The sequence below is a fragment of the Ursus maritimus genome, unplaced genomic scaffold, assembly GCF_017311325.1.
Source record: "Ursus maritimus isolate PB19 unplaced genomic scaffold, ASM1731132v1 scaffold_30, whole genome shotgun sequence".
In the NCBI taxonomy this organism is placed as follows: Eukaryota; Metazoa; Chordata; class Mammalia; order Carnivora; family Ursidae; genus Ursus; species Ursus maritimus.
Window position 1 is genome coordinate 3,541,775 of NW_024425564.1, and position 15,392 is coordinate 3,557,166.

General features: G+C 60.8%; 1 protein-coding gene across 4 annotated transcripts in view; it reads right to left on the reverse strand.

Annotated features, from left to right (window-relative positions):
• Positions 1-1,010: 1,010 nt before the first annotated feature.
• Positions 1,011-15,392, reverse strand: part of ANKS1A (ankyrin repeat and sterile alpha motif domain containing 1A) — a 177,570-nt gene continuing 163,188 nt past the window's right edge. For 2 of the 4 annotated variants that reach the window (XM_040644732.1, XM_040644735.1), the window contains 9 exons: positions 14,753-14,905; positions 14,534-14,641; positions 13,147-13,311; positions 11,670-11,795; positions 11,350-11,421; positions 11,075-11,161; positions 10,412-10,549; positions 8,765-8,935; positions 3,698-7,849 (listed from right to left, as the gene is read on the reverse strand). In XM_040644732.1, the coding sequence (XP_040500666.1) occupies positions 7,730-7,849; positions 8,765-8,935; positions 10,412-10,549; positions 11,075-11,161; positions 11,350-11,421; positions 11,670-11,795; positions 13,147-13,311; positions 14,534-14,641; positions 14,753-14,905 (1,140 nt within the window). In that variant the 3' untranslated portion in view covers positions 3,698-7,729. Of the gene's footprint in view, positions 1,262-3,697; positions 7,850-8,764; positions 8,936-10,411; positions 10,550-11,074; positions 11,162-11,349; positions 11,422-11,669; positions 11,796-13,146; positions 13,312-14,533; positions 14,642-14,752; positions 14,906-15,392 lie in introns of those variants that run through there. The other 2 variants (XM_040644733.1, XM_040644734.1) reach the window with 2 other exon arrangements.

Genomic DNA, 15,392 nt, shown 5'->3' on the forward strand with positions numbered 1-15,392 from the left:
GTAAAAGAAGAGCAAGAGGAATAGGGAAAAGTATGTCTATTTGATCTTCCTGGAAGCAGAAGTTCCAGTTTACTTTTTTTAAGATTTTATTTATTTGAGAGGGAGAGCACAAGCAGGGGGAGGGGCAGAGGCAGAGGGAGAAGTAGGCTCCCCACTGAGCCCAATGTGGGACTTGATCCCAGGACCCTGGGACCACGACCGGAGCTGAAGGCAGATGCTTAACGGACTGAGCCACCCAGGCGCCTTCCAGTTTACTTTCGATAGCTGTTGTCAAGTTTCGTCCCTTGTTACATGTGATACAAACCTTATTTTCAATTGTTCTTTATTTTTAATTAAAAAAAATTGTTTTAAAAGATTTTATTTATTTATTTGAGAGACAGCCAGCGAGAGAGGGAACATAAGCAGGGGGAGTGGGAGAGGAAGAAGCAGGCTCCCAGCGGAGGAGCCTGATGTGGGGCTCGATCCCATAACACCAGGATCATGCCCTGAGCTGAAGGCAGATGCTTAACGACTGAACCACCCAGGTGCCCCTAATTTTAAAAAATTTTAAGAGATTTTATTATTTATTTGACAGAGCACGTGCGTGCACAAGCAGGGGGAGCAGCAGGCAGAGGGAGAAGCAGACTCCCCGCTGAGCAGGGAGCCCAATGTGGGGCTCGATCCCAGGACCCTGGGATCATGACCTGAGCCAAAGGCAGACATTTAACAGACTGAGCCACCCAGGCGCCCCTAATTGTTCTTTTTTTAAATGGTGCATTTGGCTTTGCAGAAATGTTTGATTTTTATTTTTTTATTTTTACTTTTATTTTTTTTTAAGATTTTATTTATTTATTTGACAGAGATAGAAACAGCCAGTGAGAGAGGGAACACAGCAGGGGAGTGGGAGAGGAAGAAGCAGGCTCATAGCGGAGGAGCCCAATGCGGGGCTCGATCCCAGAACGCTGGAACCATGCCCTGAGCCGAAGGCAGACGCTTAACTGCTGTGCCACCCAGGCGCCCCGAAATGTTTGATTTTTATATAGTTGACTGTATTAATCTTTTAAAAAATGGATTCAGAGTTTTGTAGCATGCTTGGAAAGAGCTTTCTCATACCAAGATTATGGAAAAAAAAGTCTCCCCATTTTCTTCTAGCTTTGTTGGGATTTTATTTTCCTGCATTTAAGTATGTGAGTCATCTGGTACTTAGTGTGCTGTAAGCAGGCGTAGGAATCTCCCCGTACTGTCCCCAGCCGCGGCCACACAGTTGTCTCAGGTCCATTCACTGGAAAACAAATATTTTGTGATGTTAGGGAAATTCTTCTGTTTGATAAAGGCTTGTTTCAAGTAATGCTCCTAGCAGCCGAGTCCTGAAAGACAGAGTCACAGAGTCGTAGACGCCCTAGCAGTGGCCGGCTCACACTTCTGTGCTCCTTGGCCGTGAGCTGATGACAGCTGGTGCTGTGGGAGCCACAGTTTGAACTGTGGAACATTCTGCAAGTTCTGCCTGTCCCCGTGTGCTGGGAGTCGGGTGGGACCTGCATACCATGTGCGGGGGACACTGGAGGTGGCCGGGGCGGAGAGGGCGTTTTGAGCCGCCGGAAAGTGCACCAGTTTGCACAGTTGCGCTTGCTCCGTTGCCTGTCCCTGCTGGAAGGGTGGTCCGCCTCGGCCTTCAGGGGGCCCGTGCCAGCTCCCTGGCTTCCAGGACCACAGTGTCTGCGGGGAGCTGCTTAGGCCATGGGGGTGCAGAGGGGAGAGAGGAGGGCAGGAGAGGCTCGGGAGGGTCTACCTCACCCTCCAGGCTGAGATGAGAGCAGAAAGCCCGGCCCGGCTCCTGCCGGCTCCCCGCCTCCAGGTCCTGCGGGCACGTGTGTGTGTGGCATGTTCCGGACGGAGTCGCAGGGACCAGGCAGGCAGAGGCCCTCCGGCTGTGTGTGCCCCACCCGCACCTCCCGCCCGTCTGGCCGCCCCCACCGGCCGGGCGCAGCCCAGCCGTGGCTCCGAGGGGCAGGCTCCGGCGCCCGCAGGCATCAGCCCGTCTCCCCACGTGTCGGGCTCCCCGGGGCGCCGTCAGCAAGTGACGCGGAAGGGACTCTGACGGTGGAATGTGTCCTGGTCCTGTGTCCCAGAGTACCAGTGACACGAATTGTGACCAGACCCTCTCCTGGCTGTAAGGTTTCTGCTGCCTGGGAGAGCGTGCCCAGGCCAGAGAGCACAGCGTGTGAGGATGATGAAGCCCCCAGTCTGGAAAGTGAGGCCCTCCCTCGGAGTCCGGGCCTCCCCCTCTCTCCCCAGCGGCAATGCAGTCTGGCCTGAGGAGCCCTAATGGAAGACGCTGGGCTTTGGTCTCTATGAGCTGGCTGGCAAAACCTCTCCCCGCTCTGGGCCTTTTGTCATAAGTACAGTTGGGTGTTGGATTAGATCAGGGATTTTCACTTGTTTTTTCTTAAGATTTTATTCATTTATTGGACAGAGAGAGCACGAGAGAGTGAGAGAGCATAAGCAGGGGGAGCAGCAGGCAGAGGGAGAGGGAGAAGCAGGCTCCCGGCCGAGCAGGGAGCCCCACGTGGGGCTCGATGCCAGGACCCCAGGATCATGACCTGAGCCGAAGGCAGACACTTAGCTGACTGAGCCACCCAGGCGTCCCTGTGATCTTCACTTTTAAATCTCTTGACAAATGGAATATTTCATAAAAACTCATAAGTGTTCAGTGCTGGGGCATCTGGGTGGCTCGGTTAAGCGTCCGAGTCTTGATTTTGGCTCAGGTCACGATCTCAGGGTCGAGGGAAGGAGCCCTGAGCCCTCTGTCTGGCTTGCGCTCAGCGACGACTGTGCTTGAGATCCTCTCTCCGCTCCCCCTCCACTCTCTCTCTAATAAGTCTTTGTAAGTGTTCGGCGCCGGGCAGCTTGGGTGGAGACAGGCATGGGACCAGGGGCTCAGGACGCTTGAGGCCGCTGGCTGATTTCCCAGGCCCTCTGCCGCTGGCCCTTGGGAGGTGTAAGCTTTCTGAGCCTCGGTTCCTTTCTCTGTAGCGGTCACAACCTGAGCGGGCGGAGCTACGAGACGGGCGCTCGGAAGGCGGCTCGCCGGGCTCGGGGCACAGGTGCTGTCAGTGAAGGGGTTACTAGAACTGTTCGTGTCTTTCCAAACCCTCCCCTTGAAATACCAGCCCAGGCCCCAGCCCCTCCTGCCCTGGCCCCCATCCCCCACCCCGGGCGCACCCTGTCCCTCTGCGTGCACACGGGACCATCCTGTGTGACCTCAGTGTGGCTTTGGGCCGGTAGCTAGTTGAGCCTGTCTCAGACGTAATCATCTCCACAAACAAAGTTCCCTGAGGGGGACACTTTCTGCCACAGCTCTGGGTCCTCCAACACGGCCTTCTGCACGGACACTCGACAAACGTTTGTGGGTCGACAGGCCCGCACAAGGATGCACAGGAGCTGTGGCTGTAACCAGATCGTGGCCCCTGCTTGGGATTCAGAGATGTTCTAAGGAGGGGACGGTGAGTCACAGGGGCCTTGCCACTACGCGGGGTGAGCGGACCGTCGCTGGCAGCTTCCCGCTGGAAGCGCGCCGGACACAGCGGCACCCCCACACTTGGCCCCCACAGTGCGGGACCCCCGTCAACGAGCCAAGCCAGCGTACGGCCCGGGCCTGCACGGCTGCCAGAGAACAGTCCAGAAGCTTTCCAACTCAAAAACTCCCCAAAAGTAAAGCTGGTTTCATGTTGTTTCTCATTTATTAATTCAGTCTGTTCTAAGTTGTACAGTTATGAAAATAACCAAGCCGAAGCTGGAAGCCCGGGAGGATTTACACGCTCTCATGTAGTGAGGTCAGTCCGTGTCGTTGCACAGATTCGCTGTTTGGTACCACAAGATGTTCGTAATTCGGACAAAATCAGACAGATTAACAATTATATGTACAGTAAAATAAAAGGGGAATTCATTCAAGTATCAAAATACAGAGACAAAGATTAAATAACATTTTTATTACAGTTCAGTCCGTTGCCACTCCGTCAGTGACACTTTTGCGAGCTGCTTCTGCCAGACATCCGCAGGCCGGGGCCTCTCCCAGGCAGACCGGGGGCAGACTAGCTTTCTGCGGTCGGAGCGGCGGCAACCACGTTCGCTGCCTGCTCGGCCAGAGGCTTCTCGAGGCGCTCCTGCCGGAATCGGAGGCTAGAGACCCAAGAGGGAGGTGGAGTACGCGGAGCCTGGCCGGAGGGGTCCTACGGCTCAGAGCGGCTGGCAAGAAGGGAGGCGAGCGGAGAAGCTGGGCCGGGGAAGGTACTGACTCCCTTGCGAGTCCTGCCTAGAGGGGCCCGCACAGCTCAGAACCCGCAGCCGAACTCAGCGGCAGAAGCAGGCGCTTTTCTGCTCGAAGCCCATCCTTGAAGTTACACCACCCCTTTCGAAGGGAGAGAGAGTACCTGCCCTGGAGGAGAAGTAAAAAGGAAAGAAAGATCCAGTCCCTACCCTTTTCGACTGTTCAGAAATATACCAATCTCAAAAGCAAACCCAGAGCCAGAGCGGACTAGCCAAGGCTTTCCAATACGAAAACACCCTGAATAAATAAAGATATAGCAGCTTCAAGGGGAGGAAACACCTACATGTGATTTAAAAACAGAAAGACGGCTCGAGCAGCTCATCGTAGTGTCTACAGTTTGCTTTTTGGACCGGCCGCCCCCGGGGAGGAGAGGTGCACTTGGCTGAGGCCAGCCCCACGCAGGGGAGGGAAGGGCGCCAGCACCACAGGCCCGACCGCAACCCCTCCGGCTCCCTGGTCACTTCTCGAGGGCCAGCGGGGGCAGAACATGCGTGGCGGGAGCTGGCGGGAGGCTCACGGGCCTCGGCAGAAGCAGGAAGCGAAGCCAGACTTCAGGCGGTGAGGTCCTTGTTTAGTACCGGAGAGCGGAGGGTTCCCCGGCCTGCTCCAGAGAGGGGGTGCCGCCCCGGGGCCCAGTCTCAAGGCAGCGGGAGCACGGGGCGGTGAGGGTGCCCAAGAGCAGTCTCCGCGCACAGAGCCCGCGGGGAGCATCAATTCACAGCCTCTGCTGGGAAGGAAGTCCCGCCGCAGCCTGGCACGCGGGCCCCGAGCAGCCGGCCCGGGCGGCAGAGTGAGGAACGCCGAACGAGCCACGGGAGGACGGCTCCTCTCTGCCCCCCTCGGAAGGTCCCGGGCCAGCGGCGGAGCCGGCTGTGCCTCTCGGCCCCACAGGAATCACCCCGTTTGCCTCTACGACCCTCAGGAGCACAGAGCAAGAGTCCGAGTGGACAAGCGAAGCCAGCCAGCAGGAGGCCGTCAGTGGCAGGGGTGCGTCAGGACCCCAGCCTGCCCCGAGGGCCACACTGGGGGAGAACCGAATCGACCGTCACCTCACTTAGCCTTCTCTACACTCGGAGCCAGGGAGAATCCAGCAGCTGAAAGTACAACAGTCAAACCAGTAATTCAGAGAATCAAAGCGAGTCCTAATCACACAGACCTGATTCGACAAATCACAAACTGGCAGGGGGCAGTCTTAGCTGACCGACCCATTAATGCCCAACACAGCTGCTTTTCCTCCTTTCCGACTGAACCCAGGCAGTCTGAGGTCACAGAGAGCGTGGGGCCGGCGCCCGGACCACCACCGGCTCAGGCACCGACGAGCGGCTCGCTCAGCTCCGTCTGGCCCCTGGACCTTCACATGTGGAACCCCAGAAACGGACCGCGAGTCTCTGCTTTTGCCAGGGGCCTCGAGGCTGTGTTCTCACCGCAGAGGCGGTGTCCGGCTCCGGATGGGGACATGAAGTTGTGCAGTTCACAAGGAACGGCAACCGACTTGGCTGGGTTTGAAAGGCAGACTCGAACAAACCCACTCATGCTGCCCCCCGGGCCTGCCTTCCACTCGCCACGGCGGCTGCCTCCCCTGCGGCCTCCCGGACTGCACCCACATGCCTTCCCGGGGACAGAAGGCCGCGCCCGCCGGCCTCCGCTCCCGTGCCGTCTGTCTGAAGGTTGGCAGTTGAACCTAGAGGTTTGAGCCAAGTCTTAAAAATTCGTTTTATAGAAAATTTTTTTTCTATTAAAAAATGTCTTCTGGACAAGTCACTTCCTGACTCTGGAGTTCTGGTCTCAGCTGCTCGAGGCCTGGAGTGCGGCTCGCTCCGCAAGACCTGGTGGTGGCAGGTCCAGGCCAAGCGGCCCCGAGGAGCCGCTACGGGCAGAGGCCGGGCCTGGGTCTTCGAAGCTGCAGGTGACACAGTGGCGGCGGCGGTGGCGGCGGGAGCCTGGGCTCCCCACGGCTGTGTTTCCGCAGCACAGTCGGTTCCTCGGTGGCTCAGCTTGGCAGAAGCAAACACAATGGGGGGAGGAGAGGGTTAACCACAGGGGCCTGCACAGGGTGGAGGAAACTGGAAGGAAGCGAGAAGGAAGGAAGGTCCCTCACAGCCTCCCCTGAGCGCCACGGCCCACCGCCGCCGGTGGCTCAGCGCGTCTGCTCGGGAAGGCACAAGGCCAGGCGGGCCACCCAGCTTTACCGCCTCGGGCTCCGCCCCTACGGAACTGCCGGGAGCTCCCGGCTTCTCTACTGGCTACGCTAGGCTGGCACCACGTCCTGCTGGCGCTGCCGCTTTCCTGTCTCCCGCCAGCGGAGACCGGGGGCTGCTTCCAAGCCTCGGCTCCACGATCCGGCAGCCGGACTGCTTGGAGCGACAGCCCGCACCGCCTGCCCTCGGAGGGGGCCGCCCAGGGCAGGCCCGGGGGGTGGCCGACTATCTCTGACCCCCACACTGCGCAGCAGCGTCAGAAAGCCCCGGGAGGACAAGGGGAGGTGCTCGGTCCGGGTGCCTGTCCGGGAGCGGCTCGGTTCTGTGGGGGAAGAAGGTGCAGCGTGCGTGCAGGGCACAGGCCTCCCTCTCGCTGGGCCCCACGGCAAGGCCTTCCTGCTCGGTGAGCCCGACTCCGGAGCCAGCCTTGTGACTCCCTGGCGAAGACCGGAGGGGCCGCCCGCACACACGCCATCCTGTTCCTCGGAGCGCGAGACTCGGCGGGACCAAGAGCCCCGCCGAGGGAAGCCGGCCTGCGGGAGGCTCAGAGGCGCCGCGCCACGCCGTGGAGTCGGCCGTGTGCCGAGGGCCCTGGGCCCTCACGGAACGCAGCCCGACCCGAGGCGAGCCGCAGCGCTGAGCTCGGGCTCTCCCAGGGCCGAGGCCGGCACCCCGCCGCAGAGGAGAGAGGGACGGGGCCGCCGGGCAGCCGCGGGCGCAGTGCAAGGGGACCCTGGCACCGGGTGGTCACAGTGGTCGGTTGTGTCAGGGAAGGTGCGAAAAGACGGTTCGCTCTGGGCAGCGGCACCCAGCTGCGGCTCAGCATGGCAGACGGGACAGGAGAGCGGACAGGGCCCAGCCCGGTCAGAGGGAGCGGTCACCGGTGCTGTCTGGACCCTGCTCGAAGGCTGCCCACCCCTCAGGACTCACAGCGCCTGCCCGCTGAGGCTTCTTGGGTACGACAGGGCCCCCTGAGCCCTCCTGGTGCCCGCCTCCGAGGCAACTCGCCCCCCTCCCCTGCCAAGCTGTCCTCGCCCAAGGGGGGACGTCACAGTGTCCGGTGGTGCTGGCTACAAGCTGTGAGTGTGGTGTCTAGAGCGGCTGCCCGGGGGAGAGCAGGCCCCCTGGGCTGGGGCCTTGGCGTCCGCAGCCGGAAGGAGAGCGGAGAAGAGCAGAGGTCGGGCGGCAAGGCACAGTGAGACTAGCGGAGACAGGGAGTGAGCGGTTAGAAGATAGTGGTCTCGTACTTGGTGCTGAGGCTCCGCTTGGAGTCTGGTTTAGGGTCCACAACCCAGGAGACGCTGGCATGGGACTGGGCATCTGGGTCCACGTCAGGTGGTTCCAGCTGTCAAGGAAGAAGGGTGAGGGGTCAGAGAGGGAGCGCCGCGCCTGGCCGGGGGGGCGACGGGGCCCAGCGTCCCTTCTTCCTGCCCGGGGCCGTGCTGGCGTCGTGGCAGCATGAGGGACCTGAGAGGAGGCCCTTGTTCTCCTCAGAGAGCAAGCCCCCTGGGGCTGGGGCGCAGAAGGGGCACCGTCCTCGGAGCATCGTGGGAGGACCACCTCTGGGCCTCTTCACGGGTGACTTCTCCCGGGGGTTTCTCAGAGCTGCTCATGTAAAGGAGCCTTGCCCGACCCGAGCATCGTGCTCTAAGCCCCAGACCTGTTCATGGCAGTGAGAGGGGGGTGCGGGGCTGGGAAACCCCAAGCCTCGGGGCCCTCAGGCAGGGCCCGACCCCAGCGGGCACCCCGGGCCTCTGCAGAGACACACAGAGAAACAGCTAAAGCACAGACAAGGATGGCAGGAGGGCGGCTCAGGAAAGAATGACACGCAGGCAGAGGGGAGGCGGCCACTAGTGTCTCAGAAAGCTCACGGTCACTTCAGGGAGACTGACACACAGCAGGTGTAAAGACCTTGACTCCAGCACTAACAGACGGCAGCGGTAGGTAAGAAGGACGATGGGTGGTGCAGGTGTGACAGTGACAACAGCGACTATCGGGGGGCGGCGGCACCTGGGGCGCAGGGCAAAGCAGACACAGACACGGGGCGGTGTTACTGGGGGCTTGCTGCGGGCCGGGCCGCGGGGGCGCCTGGCGAGGAAGGGGGCCGAGGCCCGCGGGGGGACAGGAGAGGAACTAGGAACTAACGGCCGGTTCCTGAGGGGCCGGCTGCCTGCGGCCCGAGAAGCCCCTCCCGGTGCCTGCTCCACCCCGAGCCCTCGAAGCCTGGAAGGGGGGGTCTGGGCGACCGGGGCCCACGTACTGCTGACTTCCTCGTGCCAACCCGAGGCTTGGGCACCGGTTTCGAAGATTTCGTTTCGATCGTCTCGGCGGCAGAGGCCCCCAGGGGCCTGGACTTCTGGGCCTGCAGGGCCAGCTGATAGGCCACCTCGAACGCCTGCCCCAGCGTGAGGATGATCTCGTAGGTCAGATTCTGGGAGGACACGGAGCACGAATTCAGCACCGAGACTGAGGAGCCACCTCCCCCGCCCCCCAGCCTCACGGCCCTGAGCACAGATCGGGGCAGGGGTGGGGGCACCTGGACGGCTAACGGGAGTTCAGTCGATTCTGCCAGAACACGTTTTCAAAACACCACTTTGTTCCAAGGTGACTGATTCGTGAGGGAACAATCTGAGTGCCACCCACATTTTGTTTCCTCTGGCACGATGCCCTGGACAGAAACACTAGGGGACCGGGCAGCTCGGCTTCCCCGGGGCCGACGGCCTGGCCGCTGCCCCGTCCCTGCGGTGCTGTTCCTCTCCCAGCCCTCTGTGTGGCCCCCGCGCCCCCGGACCCGCCACAAGTCCGCTCCAGGTCTCCCATGCGGGAGGGCCGGGCTGACTGCCGCAGCTCTGGGTTTCTCAACCACTTCCTGTGAACAGAGCGGCGCCAGTGTTTTTATAGGTTCCTATCTTTTTTAACGTGTCACTGACCAAGTTTCTGAATGTGGTGCCCCCAGCCCCATCTCCCCACAAACCCTGCTCTTTACCGCGTGATTTTACGTAGCCTGTTGATCTTTGGTGTTACAGCAGAAATGACTGTCTGTGGAAAATGGGAGCTCCGGGTCAAACTGCCAGGAACTAGGAGTATGGGGTAGGTGACCCCACGGAACCTTCAAGACAAACCCCACGAAGCTGCTCCCGTTATAGCCTCTCTTCGGCCAAGGAACCGCGGACAGTGACTTTCTAAGCAAGTGGCAGAGCCAGGAATCTGACACCAGGCCCAGAGCAAGCACGGATTTCCTGGGGCTGAGAATGCCTGGCCGTCTGTGTTCCAGAAGCCCCAGAGATTTGGGAACTAGCTACTCTCCCCAGGACGGCAGGGATGGGGGTGAGGAGAGGGTCCGGGGCCTTGTCTCAGGGCAGTGGGCCCAGCCAGAGCATGAACGTGGGAGAAGGCAGCCTCCTGTCAGGCGGGCACCGCTGCCCCCCAGAGGAACGCAGAAGGCATTTCAAGGAGATGGCCCCTGGACGGTGGGGAACGGGGTGGTGGGCTGACAGGCGGCCCGGGGGAGGGAGCCCCTGGCTAGAACCGTGGATGAGCCATCTGTTCTCCTCTGTGCTTCAGTCTCGTCACTGACTACAGGGGACCGGCCCGGAGACGCCTGGGTGGCTCAGCCGGTTAAGCGTCGGCCTTTCGCTCAGGCCACGAGCCCCGGGTCCTGGGATGGAGTCCCGCATCAGGTCCCCTGCTCTCTCTCTCCCTCTGCCTCTCCGCCAGCTTGTGCTGTCTCGCTCACTCTCTCTCTCAAATGAATAATAATAAAATAAAAAAAATAAAGGGGACTGGTCTGGGCGGCTGCTGGGGCCCCAGCCTGAACCAAACACGAGCCAGACGCCACCCATGTGCCGGGACAGAACGCGAGGCTGCGGGCCCCTCCGGCGGTGCCCAGCTGCGGGACCCCACCCACCACATCCACCGTGCTGAACACATGGCAATAGTGGTGGCTGGTCTGCAGGTCCTTGGTGATGTAGGCGAAGGTACAGAGGTCCTCTGGGTCCTGGGCCGCACAGGAAATGTTCCGGATCTCGTGCTCCGCAATGACGTTCTGCCGGGGAAAGCAGGGTCTGGAATTCCTGGCCCCAAGGCCTGCCTCGGCCCGTATACACCATCACCGCCGCCACCACCTTTCCTTGTCCCAGCCCAGGCTGTCAGCCTAAGGCCGCTACTTCTCTCGTTTGTTTGGTGGGGGTGGGAGCAGTGTCTAACCTCGCCAATGTAGGTTAAGGGTCTCCACCCTTGATGCTAACATCTGACCACTGGCTCTCCAGCCCCTCTGCCCTCCAGGGAGGGGGCAAGGTGGGTGGGGTACCAAGTGCGGGGCGTGGCGGAGTCCTTTGCCACGAAGTGCTCGTGAACAGGTGAGAGGGCTGATGGAACCCATGCTAAGGGAGACCAGGGGCGCCTGTCACCAGGATCAGGACAGGTGGCAGCTGAGAGGCAAGCGCCTGGCCAAGGTACTAGGAATTCAGAGGAATAAAGAGGGCTGGGGACACTCTAGGCAGCTCACAGGGGGTAGGGGCGTGGGGGGGAGAGGGGCCCCCTCCCACCAGCAGTGCTGTGAGAAGCACACCTTGTTGGAGGCATCGATGAACTTGACACCTTTGTACGTGATGGACAGGATGATAGTGGGGATCTTCTTCATGTGCTCGGTGGATTTCTAGAGGAAACAAGGAGTGGGCCTGTGAATGTCTCTTCTCAAGGCCAAGCCCCTCGGATCCCACAGGCCCCAGCCTCCCCCCGACCTTACATAGTGTGGGAGGGCCCAGGGGGCTGCAGCGGGCGCCCCTGTGGTCACCCCCCATCCCTGCCAGTCCCCACCTGCCAGCACACACACAGACAACCTACCCGCATCTTGGCACAGGCGTCCTGTGTGGACTCTGTCCCTCGAAGATCTTTGATCAACATAGAGCCCAGATACTGAGGGAGCAGGCAGTAATCGGGCTTAGGACGTCCTGCGTTATCACGCAGGGCGACCCAACCGATTTGGGACCATAGTCAGACGGTTCCTCTCCTCACTCCCTTCCCCCGTCCTGGCTGGGAGGCCCCCCGCCCCCTAGGTGCTGGGGGTGTCCGAGGAGTGGAGAACAGCACTAGAGCCCCGGACCTGGCCAGGAGGGGTGGGCGGCAGGGAGGCTGGCCAGGCTGGGAGGGCAGGGGCAACTCACGTTGGCTTCGTAACCGCAGGACTCGAAGATGAGCTTCTCTGGCTGGTGTTGCCAACTCTGCACTGGGGCGTACGGGGCAGCCAAGCTGGGGGGCCGAAGGGTCAGTCTGGCTTCGCGCTGCTCTTCCTGCAGAACACATGGGCTCACAGGTCTGCCTGCCCACTCTGGAGGAACTCCCGGGCTCCAGCACACCCAAGGGCAAAGAAGCCAGCCATAGGGTTCACGGGCAGGAGCAGAGGGCAGGAGACAAGCCAAGCAGAAGCACGGTGGCAGAGGTGAGGCCTATCCACACCAGAGGAAAGGCGGAGTGGCAGGGACCTAGGCCACCTGAGGGCAGGCTCCATCGGGAAGGCTCTGAGGTGGGGACGGGAAATGACTAAAAGCAGAGAGGGGAAACAAGCACAAAGCCCGAAGGTTGGGGAGCAGGAGTCAGATCCCTGGAAGCCTCATCTCCTAGTCAGGGCCCTGGCTCTGATTCTGGGCTGCCAGGGAGGCCTTTTACAGTGCCCCCTGAGGCAGCAGCAGGGAGGGGGGCAGGAGGCCGTGGAAGTCGGGTGCCAGGTGCCAGGGGCCTGCACTAGGGCACTGGAAGAAAGAATGGGGAGGCGAGAGAAGAGTCTTCCGTTCCCAGCACTGTGCAGAAGTCTGATACAGAGCAATTGAAACGGCTGCACAACAGGCTTTTCAAATCTTGTCAAGTTCATGGCTGGGCCCGTGGAAAGGTGAAGGACATCCCCAGGTGCTGCAGATGGGGCGTGTGAGTCAAGAGAAACAAAGCAGGGAAACTCAAGCTCCCTTTGGCAGGGATGGCACGTGCCTATCTTGTGTCCAGCAGGCCAATGTGGGGGACAAGACACAAAGCCTGGAATCTGTGTGCACGGCAGGAGGCAGGGCAGGAGCCCAGAATGCAAGGCCCCGAGAAGGTGAGCGGGGACTGCAGGCAGGGACCAGCCTAGGGCAAGGGCTGCACAGCAGTCCAGGTCCCAGCAGAGGCTGGGGGTCTAGCAGGGCGGACGGCATGGCGGGATGTGTCTCCCAGACGCACCCGACGCTGGGCTGCAGAAACGCAGCAGGAAGAACGGAGTCTGACTCGGGCTGTGGTTTTGCCGGGCAGGCGGGGTGCGGACTGTGGAGTTAAGGAAGGGAGAAAGCTGCTCCAGGGAACAGACAGGGCAAGCAAGAGAGGGACCAAGAAGTGGCTGAGAGGGGGGCAGAAGCGGGCCGGTGGCCTGAGGGGCTGGAAGGCAGATGCTGTAATCAAAGAGGAGCCGCTGGATCTGAACTTCTGAGCCACACAGGGGCAGGGGAGGCCCTCCCAGGGAGGGGAGAGGCGGTGTCTTCCTCCTGCTGCTCATCCAGACAGCTGGATTTTAGTGGCCTGCTACCCCCCTTCCCCCACCCCAGCTTGCGCCTCAGGGGACACAGGGGCAGTGAAGGGCTCTGGGGACCCCCATTCATAGCTCCCCTCCGGTCCCACCTGGATTCTGAAGCGCTCCGCTCGAGAAGGTGCCACCGGGTCATGAAGACTGTCGTGCCGCCTCCTGCCCGTGTCCCCAGGAGGCAGCAGCAGGTCCGCGGAGCGGCCAGTGCAGGAATCATTCTGGCTCAGTGGGGACGATGTCTGGGAGAGCAAGTCTTGGCACTGTAGTGGGGAGAAATCCAGGTAACACTGGGAACTCCGGTGGCCAGTCCCTGGACTGTGGGTGCCAGCCAGTCCTGGGACAGGTTAGGGCCCAACAGGGGCAGGTGGGTCAGTGAGAACAGACACGAAGCTAAGGACCAACACCAAGCAGGCACCGAATGGATGGCACGCTGGCCCACAAGCCTGCGGGGAACCGGGCCTCGGGGCCCAGCCCAGGTACAGTCAAAGCAACCAAATTCTTCCTGGAGCCAGGAACCCGCGGGGACCCAGTCCTGCGGGCACACTCCCCGGCTCCAGGCCGTAGGGGAATAAGGATGGTGACCGGGCTGGGAAGCTGCTTTCATATTCATCAAAGATCAAATCGTCTGTAACAATTCACTGCAGCTCCCTGGGGCACCGGACCAAATCCAAAGCACTTTCTGGAGAAAATACACAGCGCTGCCTGTCGGCACTCTGAGGCCCTGTCTCCTCAGTTTTTGTAACTGAGTGTCATCGGCGCATTTGCTCCTCAGACTGGGCTGCTGTGTGAGAGGAGGACAGGACGACACCCTCTCGTGTAAACGGGTGGAGGCGCGGGGGTGGGGGACGGGTAGGATGGGCCCTGCTCAGAGCCCAGCGCTTGTCAGGGGCTCAGGCTTGCAGGCTCGGAACAGAGACGGTCCCAGACCTCGGCTCTGCCTGAGTCTAACCTGCAGTCAGGGATTACCCGGCCTGAGCAGCGAAGCATCTGTGAGGTTTTTAAAGTCGCAGCTTCTTGAACCCACCCCACCACTGGGCTTTTCCTTCAGGAGACCTGGGGAAGGCACAGGTCCTGCGGTGGGTCTCCAGCTTTGTCTGGGGTTCATGTCAGACTGCCCCCCAGGCTCTGCCACCCATGTACAGCCGCTGGGATTCGGGTATTTGTTTTCCTACTTTTTCTGACATTTTACTTTCTACTTAGTCTAAGCTGGACCCTTTATTATAGGAGCCATCGGGCTTCTCAGATGCAGACAGGAGGTACGTAATCGATAAATAAGCAGCCCAAACAACTCCCGCTCTGTGCTCTACTCACAGCCTGGGCCAGGGGGTGGGGGGCAGACTGGCCCCGAACACAAGAGGGGATGGATCGTTCCCGCCTCTACTACAGAGGTCACACTGTTTCCAAACAATGCCTTGAGAATTCTCTTTAATTTCTAGCAATATGAAGAGCACACCTATCCCTTTCCATCCCTCCCCAACTCACTCTCAGCTGGGAAAACCGTGGCGGCTTCTGAGGCGGCTCCTCGTAGGGCCTGTCTGCGAGGGAGGCGATGATGCGCTTGCGATGGCCGAGGAGATGGACCTTCAGGACCTGGACGGGGGCGGCAGGAGGGGTGAGGCCGAGCCTGCGCCCACAGCTCCCCTCCTGCCCCCGGACCGTACCCTCAGGGGCCGGGCCAGGCCTGAGCTCAGCTGCACTCACGTTGACAAGCTCCAGTTCCCAGAGGTTCTTCACAGTGTCAATAGAGCTGTAGCCACTGGACAGGAAGGAATGCACGTAGTCCTGCAGCCCCAGGGAGTCCAGCCAGGAGGGCACTGATGGGGGGCTGTTGCCATCATAGCCCAGAGCTTTCACCTGTGGGGCGAGAACGGGCAGGACTGACATCTCAGCACTCCCAGGACTAAAGCCCAGGAGACCAGGTCCCCTCCCTTCACACATCCCTTTCTACCGCTGCTCTGGTCTAGGCTCCCCCTTCTGCAAGGTGGGGCCACTGGAGCACTCCGGGCCTGGGGAAGACAGCCCTCGTGGGTACGGCTAGATGGGAGGAAGGGTTTACAGAGGGGCTCCCACTGAGCTCTGACAAGGCCACGGGATGGTGTGTTCCTGTGAACTGGGCACTGGCCTCACTGTTGGGACTTGTTCATGCTTCCCAAGCTCTGGGGTGAGTGGAACAAACAAGGGTACACTGGACTTACTAGCAATGGCAGAGTCAAGCGGGAGAGGCTGGGGCTACCAGCTCCAGGCTCCCCAGGGAAAAACTGCCCCTTCTGCTCGCACTCCTCTGCCTCCCTGGGGAAGGCCTGACGTTGGGGTCAGTGCAGCCCGGCCTCGGCTCCTCCGA